Source organism: Lichtheimia ornata, assembly GCF_029851405.1.
Source record: "Lichtheimia ornata isolate CBS 291.66 chromosome Unknown scaffold00003, whole genome shotgun sequence".
NCBI lineage: Eukaryota > Fungi > Mucoromycota > Mucoromycetes > Mucorales > Lichtheimiaceae > Lichtheimia > Lichtheimia ornata.
Genome location: NW_026695323.1, coordinates 1,046,915 through 1,074,328, shown reverse-complemented (window position 1 = coordinate 1,074,328; position 27,414 = coordinate 1,046,915). Strand labels below are relative to the sequence as shown.

General features: G+C 43.8%; 9 protein-coding genes across 9 annotated transcripts; 6 read left to right on the top strand and 3 right to left on the bottom strand.

Annotated features, from left to right (window-relative positions):
• Positions 1-830: 830 nt before the first annotated feature.
• On the top strand, positions 831-5,490 carry O0I10_001384 (uncharacterized protein; the record flags this gene model as incomplete). Its single annotated transcript, XM_058481481.1, has 14 exons — positions 831-1,689; positions 1,743-2,116; positions 2,169-2,376; positions 2,440-2,549; positions 2,607-2,648; positions 2,710-2,853; positions 2,912-3,205; positions 3,283-3,555; positions 3,611-3,784; positions 3,838-4,219; positions 4,276-4,857; positions 4,915-5,025; positions 5,087-5,235; positions 5,302-5,490. The coding sequence occupies 14 exons, from the start codon at positions 831-833 to the stop codon at positions 5,488-5,490; spliced, it is 3,891 nt and encodes a 1,296-aa protein (XP_058348119.1).
• Positions 5,491-5,671: 181 nt separating this feature from the next.
• O0I10_001383 (uncharacterized protein) lies at positions 5,672-6,373 on the top strand (the record flags this gene model as incomplete). The annotated part of the gene is made up of 1 exon (XM_058481480.1): positions 5,672-6,373. The coding sequence occupies one exon, from the start codon at positions 5,672-5,674 to the stop codon at positions 6,371-6,373; it is 702 nt and encodes a 233-aa protein (XP_058348118.1).
• An 839-nt stretch (positions 6,374-7,212) lies between these two features.
• On the top strand, positions 7,213-9,889 carry O0I10_001382 (uncharacterized protein; the record flags this gene model as incomplete). The annotated part of the gene is made up of 11 exons (XM_058481479.1): positions 7,213-7,423; positions 7,477-7,665; positions 7,733-7,883; positions 7,939-8,540; positions 8,593-8,686; positions 8,742-8,882; positions 8,935-8,998; positions 9,063-9,143; positions 9,206-9,271; positions 9,329-9,579; positions 9,643-9,889. The coding sequence occupies 11 exons, from the start codon at positions 7,213-7,215 to the stop codon at positions 9,887-9,889; spliced, it is 2,097 nt and encodes a 698-aa protein (XP_058348117.1).
• A 296-nt stretch (positions 9,890-10,185) lies between these two features.
• O0I10_001381 (uncharacterized protein) lies at positions 10,186-11,300 on the top strand (the record flags this gene model as incomplete). The annotated part of the gene is made up of 8 exons (XM_058481478.1): positions 10,186-10,230; positions 10,293-10,412; positions 10,476-10,570; positions 10,634-10,725; positions 10,781-10,815; positions 10,877-10,981; positions 11,039-11,140; positions 11,196-11,300. 8 exons carry the CDS (start codon positions 10,186-10,188, stop codon positions 11,298-11,300), a joined length of 699 nt encoding a protein of 232 aa, XP_058348116.1.
• Positions 11,301-11,437: 137 nt separating this feature from the next.
• On the bottom strand, positions 11,438-15,245 carry O0I10_001380 (uncharacterized protein; the record flags this gene model as incomplete). Its single annotated transcript, XM_058481477.1, has 12 exons — positions 11,438-11,797; positions 11,854-12,138; positions 12,199-12,384; positions 12,444-12,526; positions 12,580-12,691; positions 12,750-13,555; positions 13,614-13,730; positions 13,789-13,995; positions 14,050-14,130; positions 14,200-14,549; positions 14,617-15,100; positions 15,179-15,245. 12 exons carry the CDS (start codon positions 15,243-15,245, stop codon positions 11,438-11,440), a joined length of 3,138 nt encoding a protein of 1,045 aa, XP_058348115.1.
• A 6,594-nt stretch (positions 15,246-21,839) lies between these two features.
• O0I10_001379 (RdgB/HAM1 family non-canonical purine NTP pyrophosphatase) lies at positions 21,840-22,710 on the top strand (the record flags this gene model as incomplete). The annotated part of the gene is made up of 6 exons (XM_058481476.1): positions 21,840-21,858; positions 21,914-22,000; positions 22,072-22,136; positions 22,192-22,265; positions 22,331-22,552; positions 22,617-22,710. 6 exons carry the CDS (start codon positions 21,840-21,842, stop codon positions 22,708-22,710), a joined length of 561 nt encoding a protein of 186 aa, XP_058348114.1.
• A 130-nt stretch (positions 22,711-22,840) lies between these two features.
• O0I10_001378 (uncharacterized protein) lies at positions 22,841-23,122 on the top strand (the record flags this gene model as incomplete). Its single annotated transcript, XM_058481475.1, has 2 exons — positions 22,841-23,017; positions 23,081-23,122. The coding sequence occupies 2 exons, from the start codon at positions 22,841-22,843 to the stop codon at positions 23,120-23,122; spliced, it is 219 nt and encodes a 72-aa protein (XP_058348113.1).
• Positions 23,123-23,243: 121 nt separating this feature from the next.
• Positions 23,244-26,405, bottom strand: O0I10_001377 (uncharacterized protein; the record flags this gene model as incomplete). Its single annotated transcript, XM_058481474.1, has 3 exons — positions 23,244-25,206; positions 25,269-26,110; positions 26,178-26,405. The coding sequence occupies 3 exons, from the start codon at positions 26,403-26,405 to the stop codon at positions 23,244-23,246; spliced, it is 3,033 nt and encodes a 1,010-aa protein (XP_058348112.1).
• A 161-nt stretch (positions 26,406-26,566) lies between these two features.
• O0I10_001376 (uncharacterized protein) lies at positions 26,567-27,351 on the bottom strand (the record flags this gene model as incomplete). The annotated part of the gene is made up of 3 exons (XM_058481473.1): positions 26,567-26,757; positions 26,822-27,058; positions 27,123-27,351. The coding sequence occupies 3 exons, from the start codon at positions 27,349-27,351 to the stop codon at positions 26,567-26,569; spliced, it is 657 nt and encodes a 218-aa protein (XP_058348111.1).
• Positions 27,352-27,414: the final 63 nt, after the last annotated feature.

Genomic DNA, 27,414 nt, shown 5'->3' with positions numbered 1-27,414 from the left:
GAAAGGGGGAGAAAAAACAAGGGCTGTGTATGGGCGTGGCCTTTTTTTTACAACCCTCGGTCAGCTCACAGAGAGGGGCAAAAGGTGAGACGTGAAAGATGCTCAAGCCAACCACTCCGACAGATGTTTCGTCATGTTGTCAAACGTAGCACAGCCTCCCACATATTGTTTATCTCTGGATCATCATGACAACAACCTACATTGTCAATGAAAGGTTAACATCATTGAAGCAAGTATCAATATGACTGATCCATGATATAGAATGTGTTTCGCAGTAAGGAAGGAGATGGGATTGCATGAAAAAGAAAAAGATCATGCTGATCAGTATCATCGATGATGCACAAGAACATTCTAAATGCCACCATGATAGTGTCATGGGATTCAGTTGCACAGGGACGGTAGCTAAAATGATGCGATTGGAGGAATACGTAGATAATAGTATCCGAGTTGCGGGTGTACATAGCAATGCATCATTTCATTATTCATGGTGGTAGATAATAATGTCACTTTTTTCAGAGAAACACGTGCGAACATGACCCACGTACATAGCTCAAGCCCTTTAGTTTAATGACACTTGCAGCATTGTTTATGGTGCCAACTCTTTTGGAATACCAAACAATTCTTTTATTCCAAATGAGATGCAAAACTATCAAATTCGAGCAGAGGTCTTCTTCTCCCTTATGGATGGTGGTTCCTGATGGTGATAATAGGGCGACTCATGCACATACAATTTCATGGCACATAGGCTGTGTTTGAAACTTAATTGCTTGTAGCTACTTGTTGACCACAATTCCTTTTCAGTCCTTCCTATATGGTTACTACGACGAAATATGAGTAGCCCCGATGCACATCTACCACCTGCCATCGCCGAACCAGACAATGTAGAGCAAGAGACTCTCGAGTATACGCAACAAGGGCCACACGCGATTCATCGGAAAAGCAAACCTCCTTCACCCACAATGCCAGTTCAGGAAATGCCATTTGGTGCACGGATGCCAGAAGCGATTCGAAAGAGTTATGTTCAACAGCGGTTACCAGTGAGACAACAGAGCTTGGCAGCGCCTTACAACCGTAAAAGTTTATTACCATTTCCATCAACACAACAACAACAACAACAACAACAACGGTCGTCTTCAGCAGCAGCATCATATCGATCAACATCCCACATGCCACCGCCACCGCCAACTGGTGGTAAAGTCAAAGTACCACCTATACGCACATCCAGCATTATCCACTTGAATAGTCTATATCCAAACACGCCCCTCAACACCATGCTAAACACCAACAAAGAGGAAGAGGAAGAGGAGGAAGATGATGATTTCGACTTTCAGGATCGACCTCCTTCATCGATTGTGTGCGTTGTTCCTACGACAAATCATGACAACAATAGTGAGCTATTTTCACCCGACACACCCAATGATCTACATCATCAATTATCATCATCTATATCCCTGCCTTCCGACATACCCGGTTTAGCAGCAGCACCACCTACCAGCACACACCCACCACCACCACCACCACCATCATCATCATCAACACTACAACCATCTACAGACGACGATTTCCTTCTTTCACCTGAAACGTCCACCAATCACCATGGCTTTACGCGACGAGGTTCTGAAGCCGTTTCCATTGATACATGTACGACTGTGGATTATACTCCCAACAATGACGCTGTACCAGATCAAGGTAAAGGAGGGGATGGGAAATGATATGCATTCGTTAAATAACACATACACAAGCCTTTCCACGCATGAAACATAGTCGATCTGATTCCAATGTAACACTGGGTCGTCGCGATACAATGTCAACTCTTGGGGACTTTGATAATGAACTTCCACCCATGTCACCCTCTGTGAGCGATGATCATTCACGACAAGGCTCATCATCATCATCACGACAATCCATCTTTCTTCGAATGCAACAAAAACGGGAAGAGCAACGACGATCCATTTATGCATATCGAGCTTCCAATGTTCGTCAACAACAACAACCGATGGTATACCCCGCAATGCTATCTTTGGTGGCACGTGAGCTGTATCGGCGGCTGAGTATTAGGACCATTCGTAAGAATGATATTGAGCATCATAATGTCTTTGAAGGAAAAGAAGCAGTGGTATGTTATTCTCTCTCTTGGAAAATGGACTCTCCTTGACGTTTTCATTTAGGATCGGTTGCTATTGATATTACGAACGCATGATCGCAACTTGGCATTATTGGTGGGACGGGCCTTGGATGCACAAAATTTTCTGCACGATGTCAATTATGAACATCGCCTCCGTGATTCGCCTGATGAACTTTACCGTTTCCGTGAAGAGATTGGTATTCCGATGGGATTAGAAGGCAATGATGGTGATCACAAACGTGACATGGAGGGTGAGTAATTTATTATCATTAGCGTGGAGATCAATGATACTTACCACACCACGTTCATAAAAGATTATAATGTCCCAACAGGCGTGTTCACTGTTCTCACCGATTGCTATTCCCCAACCTGCTCCAGAGACAAACTATGCTATAGTGCCACGTGTCCTCGTAAAGCGTCCAAGGTAAGAAAAAGGCTATCTCCTCATGCATAACAAATGATTCACATACATCCATTGTAGGGTTTAAGGCGTACCCAAAGCCAAAGCTCGTTACAAGAAAAGGTAAATCCATCCATTGCTTCTCTTACAGTCATCGGCTAATAAGCAAATACAATCTACACAGGAACATCGGGCATTATGGATGCACAGCGTACCCCAAGAGATATTGGACATCACACCTGCTCAAGAGCGAAAGCGCCAGGAATGCATATACGAGTTGATCCATACTGAGCAAGACTTTGTGCGTGATCTTCAATATGTACACAATGTAAGCTTTGGAGTTTTTGCGAATGCATAGCATGATGATGACCCCATGTTTTCTTTAGTTCTGGGTCAAGCCCTTGATTACAGAAGATATCATTCCTGATGAACGACGAGAGCATTTTGTACAAGAAGTCTTTTGGAACATGGCTGACATTGAAAAAGTGAATTCACGTCTCTCGCGTGCATTGATTGAACGACAAAAGGAGGACCATTTGGTTTCAAGAATTGGCGACGTGTTGCTCGAGTATGTTTGCGAGTTTGACCCCTTCGTTGCTTATGGCGCCCATCAAGTGATCGGCAAATTCAATTTCGAGCTCGAGAAAAAGCGCAATCCTCAATTTGCCCAGTTTGTAGAGGTAAATAGAGAGCGGTCAATAGTGAATGGTTTATGCAACAAAAAGAGCTTATCAGGCAGCGGGGTATGTATGTATAGGATACAGAACGCAAACCTGAATCAAGACGACTCGAATTGAATGGCTATTTGACCAAGCCCACCACTCGCCTTGGAAGATACAACTTGCTATTGCGTGAGATCCTCAAGCGCACCGAGCCAGATAATCCTGATTACGAGCTTATTCCTCAAATCATGGAGATGATTTCTGAATACCTGATACAAGTCAACACTGAGACCGGCAAATGTGAAAACATCTTCAACTTGCAACAAATTGAGGAACGATTATCTTTCAAGACACACGCTGACTATGTGGTACGCTTTTGTTATTGGCAAATAGGGGACCGTAATGGCTCATGATGGGTAATAGGACCTGAAACTTCGGGAACCAGGACGCGAACTCGTCATGAAGGGAAGGTTACGGCGAAAGGGCAATACGCTATCGGATTCATCAGACCTTCAAGTCTTCCTTTTTGATCACTATTTGGTGTTTGCAAAGATCAAGTATTATAATCATATGGAATACTACAAGGTGTACAGGAAGGTAAGCTAAAGGTAAAATCTATAATGTAAAAGAGACTCACCCATCTTTACAAGCCTATACCTCTCGAGCTTCTCTCAATACAAGTATCTGGCATGAAGGATCGCAACAAGCGTACAAGTGTCATTTTACCATATAGTCGATCTGCCACGCTTTTATCAAATCACAATTCGATATCGCCTAAACCTTCAGCATCAGAAATTGGCATATCCAGCAGCAAATCTGGCAATCATTCAATCACGTTTTATCACCATGGTCGTCGTGGTTCTCCACCATTGACATTGTATACATCATCTTTATCGACACAAAAGGCATGGATTGAAAAAGTGAAAGCGCAACAAGCTATCATTGCCGAGAACCGACGCGTTTTTGTGTTGAAGCCACTCGTCCAAGGCAGCTTTACTTTGAGCAACAAAATCCATAGCTCAGCCATTTTGCGTATGTTGTCACACTTTTTATACCTGCACTGGTGTATTGATTGGAATTTCTATTAGGGGAGGCAAATGGGGATCGACAAATCATTGTTGGCTCTGATCAAGGTGTTTATTCTTGCAAGTATCCAAAGGAAACACGTCAAGAAGTGGATGAGGTGGATGAAGAAGAAGAAGAAGAAAGCACCGTCAAGCGGATCATGTCTGTGGAAAAAGTCTATCAAGTCGGCATTGTAGATAATGGAGAATTATTGGTGCTTTCGGACAAGACATTATGGGCGTTCCCGATTGATATGGTCAAAGCAGGCGAGCTGCAAGCCAAACGCACTCGGCCCCTTAGTCAACATTGCGCCTTTTTCCATATCGGTGAAAGCATGGGCAAAACGCTTGTATGCGTTGTAAAGCTTAGTGCATTGACACCTACGACAATTCGTGTCCTGGAGCCTGTTGCTGTCGAAGAAGATAAGAAAAGCAAGAGGACTTTTATTCAGCGTTTGGTGCGACCGGGTTCCGAGAATTTACGACCGTACAAGGATCTTTATCTTCCAAGTGAAGCATCCGCCATCAGCTTGCTAAAGACAAAAATGTGCGTCTCTTGTCCTCAAGAAATTGGTGTCATTGATATGAAATCCTTTGAGGTTCAAGGTAAGTGACTCTAAATCACAAATTGTAGTAGTGTATTGACCCGAGTATGTCTTGTAGCACTTTTGGATCCTGATGATGAGGAATTAGCGTTTGTTTTTTCACGGCAAGATCTACGACCTATTTCTATTTATCGCATCCAGTTTGCTGAGTATCTTGTGTGTTACAATGGTGAGAAGCAGCAACAATGGGCAGTTCAAGGATGATCATGACTAACACAATTGCATTATAGAATTTGCATTTTTCGTGGATCAGCGTGGACGATTAAAACGATCGCGTTGTACGATAGAGTGGGAAGGAATGCCGGATTCGTTTGCACTATGTTACCCATACATCATTGCATTTGAGCCTGAATTCATTGAAGTGCGAAATATTCTAACGGTAAGAGAAGAGAAGAGAAGAGAAGAGAAGGAGATGGAATGTCAACTTAATAGTACTCTTTCATAGGGATCACTGGATCAATTCATCCGAGGTACACATATACGGTGCGTGAATCCAAATGCCAATGGATCGATACATGTTGCTATGAGTGATACCGAACATGAAGGATACCAAGGACTCTTTCAACTCAAGATGACCAAGCGACATGTTGACTATTTACCACCTTCATCATCTTATCTATCAACCATGTGGTGATATCATTCTCATTGCTTTTAGACCATTTAGCATTTATTACATTGCAAATAAAGATACCATTCATGACGTTTTATTGTTTCATTGCTGGAGGACCTTTGAAATTTGGCTTGTGGTATTTCCATCTCCATCCCTTTCTTCTCGCTGTCTCTTTTTTCTTTCGTTTTTGCTCTACTTTCCCTTCATGGATAACCGATCTATTTTGAATTCGTACGAATCGACCGAACATGCGCTCATGGATTCGTTCAAAGCAGCGGCTGTCAAAGTGACCAACTTGTACAAAGACGCCTTAGCACAGAATCGTCGAGGTTATGCTGCCGGCTACCAACAAGCCTTCCAGGACCTATTCGAGTTTACACGGACCCATGCTCACGGATCAACACACATTGCCGTGGAGGATTTACTCGAATTCGCACAACGCAAAGACGAGCAGCTCATGGCAGAGCTTGGATCAGATGGTGTTCTAGATGGCTCCAACCCTCCTTCTACAAGTACCACCACAACCACTGCTGCTGCTGCTGCTGCTACTACAACCACCAACAATACCTCCACCCACACGACTACCACTCACAACCATCTTTCCACGCCTACACCCGACCAAAAACATCAAGATGCCATGGTTGATAAGAGTATATTCCAGATCGATCCTAATACTCAATTCACCTTTACACCTCCTACATTATCGCCACGCGTACCTTATGGATCTATGATGGCATCTCCATGGATGGTGCATCCTCATCAGCAACAACAACAACATCAAGAAAACATGGGTGATACCCTAAAGCGACGACATGTGGGTAATGAGTTATCGTTCATGGGAAGGACTTTGAGCAACATGGATGTGGATTCTACTGAACCTTCAATGAAACGGAACAAGTCAAAGTAAATTCGGGAATCGAGTTAAGGGTGTGTACCAACAACAACAACAACATTCGCATCATCATCTATTATCATTATGCCCGTCAATGTCCGAGCCTTCACTACATTCAACTTTTTACCTGCAACTCATCATCCCCACCTCCCGAATAGTGGTAGTTTAGATACATATGACATTGGAGTAGTATATACACGCATCTCAATCTCTCACATTCTCCCACCACCACCTCCTTGTCATCCCCACCTTGTCTCATTCATTCACATAAAACATAATCATCAAAGTGTATCATATAAGTCAAATTTCTTCAATGAGTCCATTGTTGGTTGAATGGGATCACAAAGAGTCATACGTATCACAAGGGATGGTTACTTGGCATAATCTTTCATTTTCCTAGCAACACGATCACGTGTTTGCCATTCATACCATGGTTACCATCGTCTCCATGTCAATGAGCCATCCAGATTCTTGTAACAATGCGTGCTTCTTCTCAACAAGTCTTCCCCAAATGCCCTTTGTATTGTTCATCCTCACATGAAACATTTGCTAGATGCTCTTGAACTTTTTCAAAGCCTCCCACGACTTTTGGGATCTCTTTTTTATGGTACTCGTATAATAAAGGGAGTTAATTTACGCGAGAGTAAGATGTAATTGTTGTAGCAAGAGGCTGTTTATGTACATGAATGGGTTGGCCACCTACTGGAAGTGGTCACTGCAAGGAGTGGAGGGGTGGGGGGGAGAACAAGAAAAGCCGTGCGGCATCAACAAGCCATCTCCAAATTTGGGTATTTCTCTCTGCTTTGACAACCGACGTCCTTCGCGCTTTCTTCCAACACTACTGCGATCGGCTCATGATTGAACAGTATCTTTGCATTCTTCAACGTACAACTTGTTTTGTCCGGCAATCGACTCGACATGCTCGGGTGCAATGGCATGCGCGTGCTTCATTATCAACCACCTCTCCTGTTTGCCGATCTCTCACTCAAAAGCACCGAGGTATACCAGCCTTGACCGCTGCACGGATACGAACACAAAAGCCAACATTATCATGGGCGAAAAGAGGTGAGGCATTGCATTTTCATTATCATGGATAGGATCAATAACATGGATCAAAGTGTTACAGGCAAGACTCAAAGCATTTCGCAGCAATGGCATGCTACAAAAGAAAGCAGCTGGCATGGGTATCCGCGGCAAGTTGCACAAACAACTATCCAGTGAATTCGTCGCAGAGGCCCTTGAAGGGAATGTGGAAGGATGTAATGCAAAAGCTGTTCTTGAAGGCTACAATCCGGATGAAGGCATTGGTAAGTACAAATCTTTTTTAGTGTTTGGATTATTGTATCATTGATTTATTGGTGTATATATATAAAGCATCCATCGATCGTGTCCTCTTGACATCATTCTACAATTATGCCGAGCCGCATTTACCCGAGCATATTCAAGAAAGTCTTCGTTCCTTAAAGCAAGTGAGTGATTTAAGGTTTCCTGCAGAATGGTTTCCCGAAGCACGACAAATGCAAAGGTATGTAGATTGTATTGTGATTATATCAAGTGCGTATTATCTAATGAGCGAGTAGGAAGATCATCATGCATGTGGGCCCTACCAACAGCGGCAAAACGTATCATGCATTACGTCGACTTGCCGAAGCCAAATCGGGTGTCTATTGCGGTCCCTTGCGTTTATTGGCACATGAAGTGTTTCAAAAGATGAACACGGGTGGCGTGGAATGCAATTTATTGACTGGCGAGGAAAAACGACAAGTATCACCGACAGCAGCGCTGACAAGTTCAACGATTGAGATGGTCAACGTACACAAACCATTGGAGGTGGCGGTGATTGATGAAATTCAAATGATTGCTGATCCACAACGAGGATGGGCTTGGACACAAGCATTGTTGGGTTTGCCTGCCAAGGAGATTCATTTGTGTGGTGAAGCATCGGCAGTGCCATTGGTGAAGGATATTTGCGAGGATCTTGGTGATCACGTGGAGGTCAATGAATACAAGCGCTTGACACCCGTCAATGTGGTCAAGTATGCCCTCAACAATGATTGGACAAAGATTCGCAAGGGCGATTGTGTGGTCACCTTTTCACGCGGCCATATTTTCGATATCAAGCAAAAGATCGAACTCGAGACTGGATTGAAATGTGCTGTCGTATATGGTGGTTTGCCTCCAGGTACGTATGAGAGTAATCGTTTATGAACCAAACAATTCACCCAAATGGATAGAATTACGTGCATTACAAGCGCAAACATTCAACGACCCTGAAAGCCCTGTTAATGTGCTTGTGGCTTCGGATGCAATTGGCATGGGACTCAACTTGTACGTTGCATGATTATCTAACAAGGAATGATGCTCATGAATGATTTTCTTTTAGAAACATCAAGCGTATTGTATTTGCCACGGTTCAAAAGTTTGATGGAAAGGCACAACGCTACATTACATTCCCCCAACTCAAGCAAATTGGTGGTCGTGCTGGACGCTTTGGTACAGCTTATGCATCAGGAGAAATTACAACGTAAGCAAGTTGATGTCTTTTTCTTATGGACAAGAGCCTAATCCTCTTCTAGACTCAATCCTGCCGATTTATCCTATGTTCAAGAAGCCATGAATTCACCCACTCAAATGCTTACTGTAAGCCACCATCGTCTGTCTTGGACCCATGTTATTCGTTTTACTTATCATCAACCAACCATAGTCAGCAGGCCTTCAACCAACAATCGACATCATTGAACTTTTCGCCCTTCAGATGCCTAATGACCGGTTCTCGACCTTGCTGGTAAGCTGTGAAATTTATACATGGAGAAGGGATGATATGTATTCATCACTATTTCTCTCTAGCAACGGTTCCAAGATCTCGCAACCGTGAGTGGTACCTACTTTTTGTGCAACTTGGATGATACAAAGGCAAGTGAATTACCATATAGATACGTCAACGGTGAGCTAATACCCTATGTCAAAAAGGTTTTGGCAGATGCCATCGATCATATTTCATTGGATTTACGTGACAGGTACCAGCTGGTCATGGCACCTGTACCAACCCGCAAACCAAAGTGCGTGGCAACCTTTCAAGAGATGGCACAAAAGTTTAGCCAAGATGAATCCTGTGAGCTCGAGCAGTTTGTTGAGTTGCCTGAGAAGCCACCACGCACACCAGAAGGCTTGAATGACTTGGAGAATTCGCACAAGATTATCATGCTTTACATGTGGTTAAGGTACATGCGTATATTTTTATTCATACTAGAGCTGTATTGACTAATTGAATGATTGCGTTATAGCCTTCGATATCCTCACATCTTCACCACAGCACAAGAACAAGGATTGGAATTGAAGGAGAAATGTGAATCTTTGATTGATACTTCGCTCCAAGAGCAAAATACACAAAAGCTATTACATGCTCACCACGCTGCCGGCAATAAACGACTTCCAGACAACAAACACAAAGCTGCTAGACGACCTAGAGCCGACAACCCCAACAAAAAACGACGAACTTCAGGAAAGAAGCATTACGACACCAAAGCATAGAAAGCCATCATCATCATCATCATCAACCTCATATACCTTTCCAATGAATCATCCGAAAGCCATATTAAACCTATCGTCGTACCAGGGTAGTACATGTGTGTGTTCTTATATGCTTGATTTGCATTGTCTTGACAATGGCGGTTGTTTATTATGGGATAATGGTTTTGGGAGATGGGTGGAGTCTGCTTGCGGAAAAGATCATCACTACTCTATATGGTGAAAACGAGGGGGTGGGGGTGGTTGTCATTTCTCCAGGAACAAAGAGCCAAAAGATATACCCCGCTTTTAATCCCCAAATGTTTGTTAGTGAACTGTCAAACGATCTGCAACTTGCGATCGAGGTAAAACCCAATCTCGAATTCCTTAAGCCATAGCAACTAAGCAGCCACTCTCACTCCAATAGTCTCTTAACGCTGATATCGTTGAACTCTACAAAGGCTTTGCCGATCATTACCATGACCAGTGGGACAATGGTGTCAAGCAAGTCAATGTCACGGCTGATTTCCAAGATTCGGTCGGCAAGGTATGACAGTGAGCCACGTGATATCCTATTCACCATGCTAAGGCTATCATCGTCCTCCTTTAGGTACAAAAAGGTTGTGATCAACTCGGCCTGACAAAGGTGGCCCGCTATTATCATGTCGAGAGCGACTATTACGATTGGCCCTTGCGACAGCGTGCGTAAGTAACCATGGCAACGGATGTAGGATAGCAACCCTATTGTGCTAAGAATCGAGATGCTAGTTTTCGTGTATTGGCTCCATCCCCGGCTCACATGTGCAAAACAGTGGTGATGGTCAATCAAGGTTACTCTGAGAAGCTTGGATTGGATGAAAGTATGGTATTGGAATGGCATCATGATGAATTCGAAGTACTAATCAGCATGAACAGGTGTGTATCCTAGATACGTCTGCGTAGTGACTCAGGTACGTCGTGATCAAAGGACGAGGATCCATCATTGTCATTGAGTGCTCATATAATCTACAGTACATTGCTCCTGTCAACACTGCCAAGCTACTTGACTACTACCGTGGCCTTGTGGAGAAGCCAGCAGGAAAGAAATTCTACAACTTTAGATTGGCAAAACATGAGGCAAGTAAAGATCCCCTTATTGTTGTATGTTTCCTAACTTTTGAGATTCCATTCTAGATCTCTTTCGAATTGACAGGTTTCCGCACTGGTGGCGTGACCCCTATCGGCATGGATAAACCTATACCGATCATCTTGGCTGATTCGATCACAAAGCTTTCGGTAAGCGAGTGCTTCAAGTAACGATGGATGGATGAATCCTTATATTGTTTGTTAGCCCTCTACGTTCGTGATGGGTGCCGGTCATATCGATTGGAAGATCGCATTACCCGTACAAGACTTTATCAAGGCTACAAACTGCCTTGTACTTGATTTAGAATAGACAACGATGGTGCTCTTGGATGCATATGTATTATTAAAGGAAAAGAACGATTACAAATGAGCGAGAAATTACTACATACAGGGGGGTGTGATAAGAGAATTACAAATACTTTTGTGGGATGGGGAGGAAGATTCATTTTACGATACAGAATTCGGACGATGGCTCCAATAGCAACGATGACAAAGTAGGGCATCGGAAGCGACATTGGCTTTCCACCAATAAGGGGAGTAGGTGATAGGACATTGACTACATGCTGGATGGACGGCATCAAATGCGGGTATGGGTTGCCGTGCGACATCATTAGGAGATGAAAAGGATGGTTCGGTAGTAGCAGTAATCGTAGGCGATAAGGATGATGCTGATGTTGATAATTCAGGGGTGGATCGCCAATCCGCCGTCTTGCTACAAGCAGTGACCACGGCCTTGTAGCGTCGTGTGGCTGGTGTTGACCCTGATTCAACTTGCTTGCAAAGGCTGGCATAGAGGCGAATAGCCGACTAGTAGAATCAATTTAGATCGAGAATCCTTTATGATTTCATCATCAAGACATTACCTCATTTTCTTCATCGCATGTTCGGCTAGTGAGATTGATAAATGTGTCGTTTGGCACGTCATTGCTATGCTCTGAACACCATATCCGTGGGGCCAATACACCGGCTGGTGATTCGGGATTAAAGCGCCCAGCTGAAACCACTGCTTCCATGTTTTCTGCGGATGGCTTGATAATCTCAAATCCAATAGTACAATGGTTCCTTATGGCACATTCAGTATGCATCGGCTTCTTGCATGTGTGGCAGCCAACACATACACCACCTCGCTTCCCACATAGATGACAGGTCTATAATAGACGTATGAGCATGATGGTCTCAAAAGGTCATCACAGCAGCATAAAGCATACCTGTTCCCAACGAGATGGCTTAATAGCACCCACGTATTCCACAGGCTGCATCGTATTGATATGAACAAACTTGGTCTCAGGAACGAATAACGCACATAATACATGCACCCAATTGTACATTGCTGTTTGCTTGAGCGGCTGTGTAGTATCGGTCGTTGAGTCGTTACATAGGATGCATTGGTATTTCTATAACACCAAAGGTTAGTTATACCCTCGATGACTATCATAGGAAGAGATTCACTTACATAAGAAGCGGTAGGATTGTTCTTGTTGACACACACATCGCAATGCCAACCCTTCTTTTCAGAGAGATTTGCACCATAACAATCTAATTACAACTTGTAAGTAACTTTTTGAATCATGAAAAGGCATTCTTCTTACCATCATGTACTGATAAGCCGCAGCCGTAACATGTCAATAGCCTGCCATCCGGATCCATTTGCTTGCAAACAGCACAAGGAGAAGGCGTGAATGTCAACACCATATTACGAGTCTACATGGAAAAAGGAAAATGAGCATCTGCCATAGAGGATCATTACTTTCAAACTTACATCCTTATCACCCACTTTTCGAGATTTTGATGTGGCATCATCCAATAATCGTTTTCTCTTCATGCCTCCTCCAGCTTTGGGTGATCGGAATCGACCGCGTTGTCCTCCTTCATTTGTTGTCTTGGGCATGATGCTGTATTTCAACCAGATTTCTCCACAATCATTGCATAAGACTTGATGAAAGACTTTGCGCTTGAGGTCAATGTCCGTGGGCATGCGTCTCCATATACGGGATTCGGTTGTACCACAATTTGCACAGCTAAAGTCCTTCATGGCTTCAGGGGATACGCGTATCACAGTAGGATCAGGCTCTTCAACACCACTTTCAGCATCACTTTCTGAATCATGATTGTTGTAGTGGCTCTTGTTATCCTGCTGAGAAGTTGTTTCACCACCACTACCACCAGGCGATATGGATTTGCCAACATCACACTTCTTGAACCTCTTGGCGGGCTTGTAAACTTTGGTCCATTGCGAATAAACAGGCTCATATCGATCCGTTTTCTTCCATTTGAAAAAGAAACGAACCACATCCGCATGTCGTTTGCTTGGCACCATACGCCCCACTTGATAAAGATCATGACCATGTAACGTAACACCTTCCTCAAAGCTCTTAACCTCGTCTTTGGTCCAATCAACGATATACCCAAAGTCTTCGGTCGTAAGCTTAGATAAAGATTCGAGCGCGCGCTCGGGATCATGATTGGCGTTTTGAAGCTCCAACAAGGCACGATCTTGATAATCAGAAGAATAGGCTGGTAAGGGCAATGTCGGCAGTGTCTTGGCCTTCTCCATGTATTGACCTACTGATGAAAATATAAATAAGTCTCTCTCTAATGTCCGATTTTGATTTCACAGACATACATGTAGCTTCATCCATGCTCTTGTCAGGAACAAATAACTTTGTCACGGTCGCATCGGTCCCACGCTCAAAATACTCTTCATCTTCATCTTGCTCGGGTGGTTCTGAAGATTCCATATCTACAACAAAGGAGCCATCAATAGTCTGAAATTCAAGTTTTAATGAAAAAGAACTTACCATTGCGCCGTGTAGGACGTTTGCGACTCCGTTTTTCTGCCCGCTTTGCTTTGTATCGCTGTAACGCTTGAGCACGGAATGAAGGAACGGGAGAGGATGAACCATTGTCCTTGGCAGTGTTGGTAGATTCGACAACAGGAAGCGTATCGGCTTGATATCGAGCACCAAGTCTGCTCCGGGCACGTGGATAAATGCGATCATCAACATCTATCATAGTACATTAGAGCATGTACGAAAATAAACTAATGATGATTTCCTTACCAAGCACATCATTGATATCAGTATTGACACCGAAATAGCGAAAAGGCCACATGTTTGTCAGACGATAATGCTTTTGTTGGCCTATGGAAAGAATAGGAAGAATGAATGAGGATGTTATTATGATAGTAGCAGTGATAGTAGTAGTAGTACCTTGATAAGAACCTTCGGATTCTGCATTGGTAGTTGTACGTGATCGTCGTTGTTGTCGATTGGTAGTGGGAGTGACGACAATGGATGGATTGGATTTTTGTTGACTTTGAGAGCGAGTTGTCCTTGTGAAGCGCTTGTTTTCAGATGACGATGATTTTTTTGGTTTCTCTTCCAAAACACTTGAGCTTGTATTGCTATTGGTGGATGATGCTTCCTCGTCTTGGTGTTCGAGTCGAGTACAAAAAGTGCATTGCCAAGCGAAACCTTTGGGAGGCTTACGTAGCAGAGGAGGATTGATGCATGACATATGAAAGTTCTTTTGACAAGCGGCACATTTGACAGAGCTCACACTAGAAAGCGAAGATAGATGTTAATCTCACGTGCAATGGAAATTTTTTGTATATATATCAATCCTACCTAGCACACCAGCTGTGGCAAACACAACACGTACGTCGAGCCACTGTCAAATCAGCTACCTTGCCTTGCTCCACAACGACAAACTCGTATCGTTCACAAAGAGCTTGCTGGATGTTGATGGGGATATTTTGTACAAGTCGTGAGGGAATTATGTCGTAGACTCGCTGCATGTACCGATCATACAATTGATGATAATAGAAATGATCATCTTGTCGCTTATATACATCAAGCTGGTTGCTTGGAATATAGTTCTTGTATGTCACAGTGCACTTGCCGCGAATAGACGTGATGGGATTGACATCGGAATGCATGGTGGCGACAAGGAGTCGGGGATCGTACGACTTGCGGCTAATGACATCCTTGGGTCGGTTGAACCATGCGATGCGCGCTTGTAAACCTCGTCGCTTGGGACTGGAACAGAACTCCATGATACGCCCAATGTAGTAGGACTCTCCCAAATGCTCTGGGGTGAGATAGACATGGTCTATCATAGGTGTGTGTGTCAAAATCCAGCCTTGATTTTTAGGGCCATCAAAAAAAGGATGAGATATCACTATCTTACCGTTGACTGATACAGTGGTACCGTCGGCGAGTTTGGCTTTGGTTATAGCTGCTTTTGAGTCGGCCATAGGCAGAAGAATGCTGTAGCAATGCAGTTGTTCACGTAATGACCAAGTGGTGCAAGATTACCAAACGGTGTGTGTGTGAAGAACAAGAGGCGGGAAGAGAAGGATTGCTCCACTTGTGTGTGTCTCGTCTTGGGTTCAACCTACAAATCAAAAGCCGCAGTACAAGATTCATTCGCCTTCGTTGCCATGTCAACCATCCACACCTTTGATATTCATTCTTTTTATCACATGAGTAATGCCACTCATATTCCTATTCAAGATCATATCATTAAAGACGTTATCGTGATGATGTATTCCTGCAGAAAGGGTTCAATCGCTCATGTGGTACACTTGATGATCACGTGCAATGTTGATGATCGCCATACAGCGAGCGACCCTTTTCATCCCTGTACTCTCTCCTCCACACATTCAACTCACAAACTTTGGGAAACATGATGACAGTTTACGCTTATCATTCAATCAAAATTTTACCAAGGATGGACTCTTTTAATGACTTGAAACAAAAGATGTGTGTGACTAGCCAGGCACTGATCTATGTGTTCCTCTACATCATCATATATACGACTTACAGTTTTCTTGAAAAAGCCATGCTTGTAAACTTGATAAGAGATAATCCTCAACCGTATCCAATGCCTTGAATGAAAAGAGGGTGTTCAGGGCCAATGCCATCATCCTTTTTCTCTATGCCCCCTCCCCATATCATTGGATCATGTACGCTTACCTTCACTTCCTGTAGCTTATGCGCTTGCCTTTGATCCAATACCTCTCCTTGCGCCAATTACATCTTTACCATAGGAACGGGGTTTGACGACCTATCCTTCCCTAGTTACACGATCCCTATCCATATCAACCATGATCATGCATATGTTGTTATATGATGTACGTCGCCGTCCAGCCTGCTGCGATGTCGTTTCTAAGGCTGACTAATTGGAAGGTGTGCCATTATTGCTGCATCTTGTCAAAGAAAGAAATAAAAGGACTGCTTGACGCTCTTGCAAGCTTTCAACACGTTTCTGCTGTAGAGTCAAAGTTTGCCGTTAACGTAGTATGCTTGCTCGTCGTTCATTTGTAACATTGTGTCAAGTCTTGTGTGTTGGTGGAACTAAAAAAGTGAGGAGGAAGAGGAAGAAATGGAATCTTGTGTAGCTGAAACCATCCCTGTTCATGCTTATTTATAAACCTGCCTTCGTGTATGCATGGCATTCCCATATACTCCTTCCTGATACAATACATAATAATAGAGTATGTAGGATGATCTTAAGAGCAAGTTTCAGAACGAGTGACCAATGGATATGCATCTTGATGCCATATGAGTGTCATTGAATCGAGGGGGTCCATGCAAATTGGGTTATGCCGCTCGAACCCTACATACAAATCATGTTAGGTGCATTATCGCTTGCATTCACATGAATACCTTGATACATGTTCCTTATGGGATGCCGCTTACGTCCTGAACCTTCCTTGGTTTAAACATCATCCCACCTGTGCAGGAACCTGGCAACGTCGCGTGTGTAATCACCTTGCCTATCGTGCTCTCAACACAATCGATTAGCATCAAACAGCTCCATCACACTTATATAGTATAGGTAAAACATGCATGTAATTCATAATGAAGTATAGGTTCTTTTTTTGATACAAAGTTGATCGGCATGTCCAAGGGCATCTTGTGTGAAAGTTTGAGGTTCGAGAGGGGCAATCTCAATATCAAGGTTTGAATGTACAGTGTTCATGCATTTGTTGACAGGTGTCTCACAGGTCAACTTAAATTTCCAGCTCTTCCTCTCCCACGTTTCTTTTCTTGCTCCCATTCTCAACTGTTGCCCCATTCAAGTATACAACTATCACCTGCAAACAATTGTCCTGCTTCAACCCACCATGTCAAGCCTACAACGCTCTTGATCCGATCGTCTTGGGCTGAATGGCAAATCCATGGCGTGTACACTTCCTTCTTGTTACTCTTCTACAACACACGAGTCTCTTGACACAACACCTGCTCTTGTACACTCCCTCTACCACGACCAACCGAAAACAGTGTTCATTCCAGCAATTGCTATAAGCAAGTCCTTGACTCCATTGTCTCAAACAGCATTCACAGCCTTGTCGCTCTACTACAACACACGCTCTTCCACACTCCTCTTCCACGACCAACCGTAACAGCAGCTGCTATTAGCGATGTCTTTACTCCATTGTCTCAAGGTACTTGCAGCAACTTCCCCTACAGCCTTTCTACGCGAACAGCAGACAGACATTGTATAGAAGCAGCTTTATTTACGTGCAGCAACTTGCTTTTCAATACAAACGGATCCTATGGATGATGCCATCAGCTATTAGTACACCACAATACAAGCAATCTTCACCTGGTAGAGCCGCAACGAAAATATCCAAAAAAAGGGATAGACCAACGGCCGGATGGAAAAGGAAGCATACCAGCAGCGATCAGAGAGGTTCTTATGGCACTTGCAATGGTTATGGATGGATGGATGGATGCAATCAAGTGCAGTGATGAGGAATCCTGGAATGTTGCTTTGGTTACTTGTCGCGCTGTCAGTAGGAACGATCACGTGGATACGGCTGAGGATGATGGGGATGGATCGGATGGGATTGTCGAGAGAGCTTTTATCTTTGACGAAGGACGTTGGTTGATCACCATGGGCTGAGATCGGGACACGTGAGTCAAATCGTGCAGCAGCTATTTTGCAATCATGGATGAAGATGCTTACGACTATGACGCAACGATTCCCGCTGATTCTATGTCATCCACTGGTTGGTTTCTGGAATGAAAGAGAGGATAGAAATTGAAGATAGGAAGCGAGATTAGGTCATCTACTGTACATCATTGTATCCAGAGGTTGTCATCTTATTACATTCATTAAAGCTTCCTTGTTCATATGATCAGAGACGATAGGCAGTGATAGTTCTTAGGATTGTACGCAGGATTAAATAGACGCTTATATTTGCAAAGATAATAAACCCATAGTAGCTGCACCCAGCAATGGAGCTTGTTGCAGTAAGCCTGCCCATTGTAAGTCTTAAATCATTATGTACGTTTAGGGAAGAGTAAGCTCTGATACAATGTGGCACGAGTGCATACCTATGCTTTCCTATGAGAACCATCAGCATGCCCTACCTTATATAAGAACGAACCTTGGAGACAAGCAACACCATCACCCCTCATACTCGGATGCACTGATCGTTTTTGGCTTGTTGACCATACCGTGGTTCACTCGAAGATTTCCATGCGGTCTACCAAAGGCGGATCTTTACTATAGAGGGCAGCGTCAATCATGCACTCTCCACCAATGAGAACCCTTAAAGCATGTCTCTCAGCTTTATTACACAAACGCGACCCTCTGCAACTTTTGCTCTATCAGGGTCCAGCAATTGACAATGACTAAAGACCACTACTCATATAGCATCACGCTTACAGCATATGTAGAAACATAAAGACAGCCGTATCTCAAGATTTCACAATGAAACGTGAGATCTTTAAGAGAACAAAGTTGCTCGGCGGGACCAAAGCGATCTTGTGTCAAAGTATGAAGTTCATTGTGGCCATTCCCAGATTTGCCCAATGTCGCCACCAGCCAAAAAATATTTTCGTCGTCGTCGAAAAAAATTCAAGAGGTCGAACCACTTTGGCTGGTGGCGACATTGGGTGGATCTGGGAATGGCCACGATGAACTTCATACTTTGACACAAGGTGCGTTTCACCCCACCGAGCACGTTGTTCTATTAAAGACCCCACACTTCATTGTAAAATCATGAGATATGACTGTCTTTAGGTTTTCACTATGCTGCATGCATGATGCTATATGGAAGCTGGTCTTTGTTCATTGTCAATTAGCTGGGCCCTGATAGAGCAAAAGATTCAGAGTCGCTTGTTTGTGTGACACAGCTCATTTGCATGACTGGAACGATCAATGTATAATACTTTATGGATTACCTAGGAACAGTCATGTAATGCCAGCTAACAGCCAATTCATCCCATTCCACACAATCGCGTGTTCTGCTGCATGGGAACGATGCTCCTGCTCCAGACATTCATTTCCATGGTTCAATTCTCTTGATCCGAGCCGATTTGACTGAGCTACGCTCAAACCAAGAAACATCAGTTGAGGTAGATAGAGCACGCTTTATGTTGCTCAACTGATGTAACCTTGTTTGAGCATAGCTCACTCAAATCAACTCGGATCAAGATAATTAAATCATGGAAATGAATGTCTAGAGCAGGAGAATTGACCACATGTCATAGAATGGACAACAGTGCTGATTGAGAGGAAGTGGCTGTTAGCTGCCAATACATGTGTTACTGAATAATGCATAAAGTAGTCATACGTTGACCCTTCCAATCCTGCAAAACAGCTGTGTTACACAAAGAAGTCCCTCTGCATCTTTTGCTCTATTATAGTCATAGTACTTGACAAGGAACAAAGACCATCTTTCATATACCATCACGCTTACAGCATATGTAAAACATAAAGACAGCCGTATCTAAAGATTTCACAATGAAACATGAGATCTTTAAGAGAACAACGTGCTCGGCGGGGTGAAACGCACCTTGTGTGGTAGTTTCACGATAAAGCTTGCCGATCCCAGATTTCGCAATGTCGCTACCAGCCAAACTGGATCCGGGGGTCGACCTCTTGAAACTTTTTACGACGACCAAAAAAATATTTTTTGGGCTGTTTGCCACATTGAACGTGAAACTTTCACACAAGGTGCTGTTGGCCAAGCCGAGCCCATTGCTCTAATAAAAACCACACGTTTGATTGTAAAGTTTGGAGATACAGGCACCTTTATGTTTGTAAGCGTGATGCTATATGAAGAGTGGTCTTTGTTCATTGTCAAGTATTTATATGGAGGCTTTTGGCCTCAGATTTATTACGCGAGAGTATGTCAGAGAGTGATACCCCGCAAGCGAAACAAGATTGATACAATGAAAGTTTTAACGCGAAACAGACAAACGTAATCGGAAAGGCCTAATGCCTGAAACAAATAAGGACCTCATGTCCACAGAAGGATTGGAACCGGCGACCCCGGGAAACGGAAGGAACTGGATAGCCACCCGGCCAGGGGGGGATACCCCCTTTCATTGTCAAGTAGGTGGACCCTGGCATGGCAAAAGATGCAGAGGGACCTCTTTGGGTAACTCAGCTACTTTGCATGACTGGAAGGATGGAAGGGTGATACTGTATACTATTGACAATAACCCATACATTGCGAGCTAACAGCAATTTCCTCACAATCGGCACTGTTGCCCACTCTATGACATGTGAGCGATTCTCCTGCTCCAATCCAACATTTCCATCATTCGATTTTCCTGATCCGAGCTGATTTGACTGAGCTACGGTCAAAGAGAGATTACATCACTCTGGACATAAAGCACGCTCGATGTAGCTCAACCGATGTAATCTTGTGTGAGCGTAACTCAACCAAATCAGCTCGGATCAACCTAGTTTAATCATGGAAATGAATGTCTAGAGCAGGAGAATAATCCACCGACAGTAGAATGTACAAAAGTTGGGAATGCACAAAAGTGGCTATTAGCTGCCAATGTATGACATAAAAGTGAGGGTTGTGTACCTTTCATACATTGTCCCTGAAGTCCTGACTTTTTAGCTGAGTTACCCAAAGAGGTCCTTCTGCATCTTTTGCTCTGCCAGGGTCCACCTACTTGACAATGAACAAAGACCACTCTTCATATAGCATCACGCTTACAAACATAAAGGTGCCTGTATCTCCAAACTTTACAATCAAACGTGTGGTTTTTATTAGAGCAATGGGCTCGGCTTGGCCAACGGCACCTTGTGTGAAAGTTTCGCGTTCAATGTGGCAAACAGCCCAAAAAATATTTTTTGGTCGTCGTCGAAGAGGTCGACCCTTGGATCCAGTTTGGCTGGTAGCGACATTGCGAAATCTGGGATCGGCAAGCTTTATCGTGAAACTACCACACAAGGTGCGTTTCACCCCGCCGAGCACGTTGTTCTCTTAAATACCCCGTGTTTCATTGTGAAATCTTTAGATACGGCTGTCTTTATGTTTTACATATGCTGTAAGCGGGATGCTATATAAAGGTGGTCTTGGTTCATTGTGACGTAGCTTGACCCTGATGCAGCCAAAGATGCATAGGGACTTCTTTGTGTAGCACAGCTCTTTTGCATGACTGGAAGGATTGATGGATGATACTCTATGCATCATTCAGTGACAATCACATTGCCAAGATGATCGACTGGATCAGGAGAATCGTTCACATGCATTGGTTTGGGCAATAAAGGTGAAGGGGAGGAATGGGCTATTAGTCGGCATCGTACAACTTTCTTGATCCGAGAGGATTTGTAGTTGCCTTGTATCAATGATAAACACAGCATCGGCATGCACTTGGAATCAATCGCACTCAACCACTCCTCGCTGCCATATGAATCCAGCTATGACTTTGTATCCTTAAACCCAATGATTGTATAAATGTCATAATCTTTAAAACTAGCAGGGTGGGTTACCAGGTATTCCAACGGTACTGTGTACGGTGCTTAAAGTCACATGGTCATCGGCTGTCGCTTCTTCCACACTACCTCTCTTTTCCTTCACCGCAGCATAATGGCATTGAGCAAGATCGGTACGCTTTATTCCCAAATTGAAATGCTACAAGTTGGCTAATTCAATGGCTATAGTCTTTGTTACTGGCAACAAGAACAAGTTGGCCGAAGTGCAAGCCATTCTTTCAGGCTCAATCCAGCTTGAATCTCGCAAGATCGATCGTATGTTCCTTTTCTATTACGCTTGTCATGGATCTACCTAGTTCATCCGCTCACAAGTATTGTAACTACAGTGCCCGAGCTCCAAGGTACTACAGCTGATATCGCAAAACAAAAGTGCAAAATGGCTGCAGAGATGGTAAAGCAACTAAAGGTACACACGCCCAACTCAAGTCTCACCAGGGGTAACATAGATCAATGGACCCTGTATTACCGAGGATACATGCTTGTGCTTCAATGCCATGAATGGGCTTCCTGGACCTTATATGTAAGTGTAAAAGTAGATAGACTCAAGTGGTAGTGGATGAATCCTGATAGAGATTGAATCTATAGCAAATGGTTCCTTGAATCAACTGGCCCTGAAGGTTTGGTCAAGATGCTCCAGGGTTTCGGTGATTACTCAGCATACGCTTTGTGCACATTCGCTTATTGCCAAGGTCCTGGTCATGAGCCCATTATCTTCGAAGGCAAAACTGATGGAAAGATCGTGCTCCCACGTGGTCCTAGAGATTTTGGATGGGATTGTGCTTTTCAACCTGAAGGCTTTAATGAGACGTAAGTAACAAAAGAGCCCTTCATCCTATTGGTTTTCGCCTTGTTGATCATTTTTCTTCTTTAGTTATGCCGAGATGGATAAAGCTGTCAAGAACACCATTTCCCATCGATTCCGATCCATTGAAAAGCTCAAGGCATTCTTGCAACAACAACAGTAGATTGTATTTCCCAATAAACAATAGATTGTGTATGTGTGTGTAATTCTATACTCTATGTGTGACTTGACCAATCTTTAATGCGACGACTTGTGTGTGCCAGCCAGTAGTGTGGTTGTTTCTTTTGTTTGATATGCCGTCTTCTTGCCAAGAAATCCGACAAGAGCTCATTGAATGCATGCTCAAGTCCAATTGTGTACTTGTCAAGCGTAACACGGTCAAGGAATGCTTCAAGGCTGAACACGCAGACGATGTCCCAACCGAATGTCAAAGCATACGCAAGAGTTTTGCCGAATGTCGTCGAGGAATGGTAACTGATCAAGGGACGACCTTGTGTAAAAGGGCTATGCTAACGTTACCCTTTTCATTTTAGATTGATCCTCGTAAGCGTTTCCGTGGCAACGCTACGCAATAGTATCCATTCAACCTTTGTTGTCACATTGTCCCATTCCCTTCCCCGCTCACATGATCATTGTGCATGCTTTATCTCTTTATATCTTGTTGCAAATGTAAAAAAAATGAAATGCTAGATTGTTCTAATCATCCTCCTCAGCCTCGACTACAATGATATCTACCAATAATTCATCATGTTCTCCAGTGCTGTACTTGACCGAGATACTCAAACGATCACGACCACCATTGGCAGCCAATAGCTTGCTAGGGGAATACGATAAATTGTTCAAGAGTGCATTGACATCCTTTTGACTTGCGTTGTGCAACTCGATTGATTTGCTATTGAATGATGGCTGTTGTTGTTGTTGTTGTGGTTGTTCGGTAATAGTGTTGTTGGTATCCAATGTGAGAGAGCCAAAGGCTACTTCGGCTGAGATGGTCACGTGCTCGACAACAGGAGGACCACCACGGATGTAAATACGATCCAAACCTTGGAATCTTCCTGGAGTAGGATGTTGTAGTGCACGACGTCGCATATCCAATGCATCGGATGGCAATACTGTAAAGGATGGCATAAAACGGTAAACGTAGGAGCGTGGACCTCGTAAGCGCATGGGCACAACACGTGATCCGGATGAGCTTAGGATGGCGTGAGAGTTGATATCGGTATGTGGAACATCGAGATCAAAGAGTTGCAAGACACGATCAACGATGCTTCCTTCTTGAATGGGAAGATGATTTGTCATTTTGCCAAAGAGGTGGATATTCCATGAATGAACCATGATCTTGGTACGTAACTCGTGCTCAGCCAATGGATTGGGTAAAAGGAATCGATTGATCTCAAGATAGCTTGCTGGATATAACACTTCGCGTGGTAAAATAGTAAATCCACCCATCTCCAATGCTGCTCGGTGTTGTCGTACGTAAGTTGTAATAGCCTTGGGTCCATGACAATTGAAACATTCAGGGTCGTAAGCATAGGCAGAGAATGCATCTTCGCACATTTCACGGAACAACTTCCATCCACGTTTGAAACGTAACAATCCTTGTGGTAGGTATAAGCCTTCATCATCCAACGTCCATTCGCGATCACTGATAAGGCTCGAGTAGTCTGATCCAATAAACTCCATTTCCGAATCGGGAGGTACACGAATCCATAATGCATCCATATCCATATAAGTGCCGCCATAGTTGTAAAGCAATAGGCAACGGATGTAATCAGTGAGATGCCAATAAAAGAACTTTCCTTCAGCCCAACGGTCCCATTCTCGTAGCCAATCCTCAGTACCAGGTCCAAAGTACCAATTCCAAGTGAGCAAGTTCTCCTTGTTAAAGTGCACCACGTGAATATTGTAGCCGTATTGTCGATATTCGTCAAAGAAATCCGTTGGTAATGTGTTGGTGATCATGAAAATGATAGCTTGAGGTTCATGCACCCACACCAATTCCAATGCTCGCCAATGTCGCTCCGTAAATGTGGATGGATCACTGGTCCAACATACCCAATATAATAAATGCCATTTGTCTGTATCCGAATACACACTGGTTCGCTGTGAAAGCACGCCATCAATAATCCAAGCATCGTTTTCTCCAAGTACGGATGGCTCCAAGTCATCTCTCACTTTGGCTCCAGACACCTTGAGATAGTTGGATTGCTTATTCATAGTGATACCACGGAACTCGTCACATGCCAAATTCATCGCTCTCCAATCGTCTCGCTTATCGTGGCATGGATAGCATACGCCACATACCCCAGTATCCAAACCAGTGCATTGTGCCTTTCCACTGACAACATTTTCATACATGGTCGTCATGTCACCCAATCGAGCATCGTTGAACCGCTTTGCGATTTGCGTTGCTTCACACGCGTCACCATCTTGAATGCGAGCATCATGGATGACTGAAATGTCGTATCCAAAGAGCCAAATACCAAGGTTACGATCATCGGCAGCGACAAAACGTTGAGGAGTCTCGATGCCCACCACCAGATCAACAATATCACGTGAAAGCGTATACATGACGCCCGAAGTATAGGGTGGAAGAATCGGTAATGGATAATCCGTATTCATACTTTTGTCAGCTCCAAATGCATCGGGTGCCATGTTTCTAGTAACAACCCATATTAATCCTTATCCTTTTTGTTTACCCATCATCCATCATCAATTTACCTATACACAAGTCCTCGCCAATATTCTTTTTGTTTTCCCAAGGTTGCCAATTCATCCTCCACAACGTCCCATCGAACAAAGACGTTATCATCCGTTTTGACAAGGTAATCGTATTGCATTTCCCGTGACCATCGCATGGCTTCATACAATTTTCTGCTCTTGTGCAAATCGGGATCAGCTGCTGGGACCACCAACATGTCGTGATAGGATGCTGATTCAAGTTCGATCTTTGGACCCATGGTCATTTGCGTATGAGCGGATGGTGGCTGTCCAAGTACAAATCGATATGCAACGTTCTGATTGCCGAGTAACTTTAATGATGTCTGACGCAGCATCCTTCGTCGTTCATAGGCTTGATTTGACCATGATGACAAGATGAGAATGATAATAGACGTGCTTGCACCTGCCTCGACGACATGATCCAGGCCAAAAGGTTGCTGCATAAGTTGAGATGTTTGATATTGAAGACGATCCATTTGTTGAAGGGCGACAAACATGGTGAGAAAGGTGACGATTGAAAGTGGTAAAACGAGCACTTTGACAGCTGTTGATTTGAGATTGATGCGTGGACTCTGTACATCCTCAGCCTTGCGGTGATACTTGGGATTGGTGCCGAAGCATAGCTTGAGAATATTGCAGACCAGGAGAATAAAGCAAATCGTCATCCATATTGCAATGGGCTGATCGCGCTCCAACCTTGAACTGACAAATGCCGAGATTGACCCATTGATAACCGTCAACGTGATAACTCGTACAGTGGCGTTGCTGATCTCGTAGTGGTACAACCATCGACGCATCATGCTGGTGGTGAGGATCCAGCTCCAGTAACCAGCCAGGGCACACTAGATAGAATAGAAAAAGAGCTCGTCAATGGTCGCGTTCAATTGAAAGGAATAAAGAAAAGGGTACCCAAAAGTTGGCAATCCAAAAGTCGCTTTGCGTGCTCTTCAAGATCAAGGCACCACCTGAATCGCGGATGGGGACATTGTAAGCGGATCGAGTATTATGATAAGCGCCAAGTAAGGAAGGAAGTAGACTGAGAGTACGGAGGAGGATCAGGGGAAGATGATATCGACGAGGGACGTTGAGACTAGATAGGCCACGCTGTCGAAACGACGGCAAGCCGTTTTGTTTCATGAGGAGGAGGGAGAAGAAGCAGCACTGTCGGGACAAGCTTTCCTGACAACGCTGCCTGCTTAATATCGGCGTCGTACAAGAATTCCATTTCTCAATCATGCGAACCTTACATACATGTGTGTGTGTGTACAATAAACAATTTACTACTACTACTACTATTATTACATGATCATACATTCATCATTCATCTTCTTATCTAACTTGGAACTAAATCGATCCAACCAAGACAAATCACCAGTGCCTTTACCAAACTCAACATAGAGACATCCAGGATTGGGACGATTGGGCTCACAAGATACATTGTATCGTTTTACCATCTCTGTAATAGCTGGCTTGAGCTTGGCAATATGATCTAGATGGTGACATGGATACCAATAAACATCCCATAATACTCCTTCCATCCTTCTATTACTTACCTGGGCTATGAAGTCCTTTGCCAACAATAATCACCAAATGATCTTGCCCCTCACGCTCACACCGCTTCAATGCTTCATCCACCTTCTCAGCTGCTTCCTTGACAAATAGACCATGGAGATCAATTTCATATGGTGATCGACCCTTGTTCTTCTCGGCAAAAATCAAATCAGCTGCTTGTTGATTGTAATGCTTCATCGCACGATCATGCTTGTGACCCTGTACAGAGAGTTCCTTGGCTGATCACATGATCATCCACATCAGCGAATGGATCATTCCTCGTATAGTATGACGCATACATACCTTCAGCACCATCACCTGCCTGATAAGCTGCTTGGCTTCGTTCATAAAACTGATTTCGCTTTTGTGCCTCCTCTCCTGCAAGAGCGCGTAGTCTATGGTAGTCTTCAGGGCCGTCTTCCACATGGATCTCTTCTTGGTTGTTCTGATACTCCTTGAATAATTTGTATATACGAAGCCCCTTGTCGACGGCAGATTCAATCTTGTCAATCGAGGATTGTGAATTGCCCATGGTGACAATGGGTGAAGCGAGCGAGAGAGAAAAAAGGGGTCAAAGTCTACTACTGCTACTGCT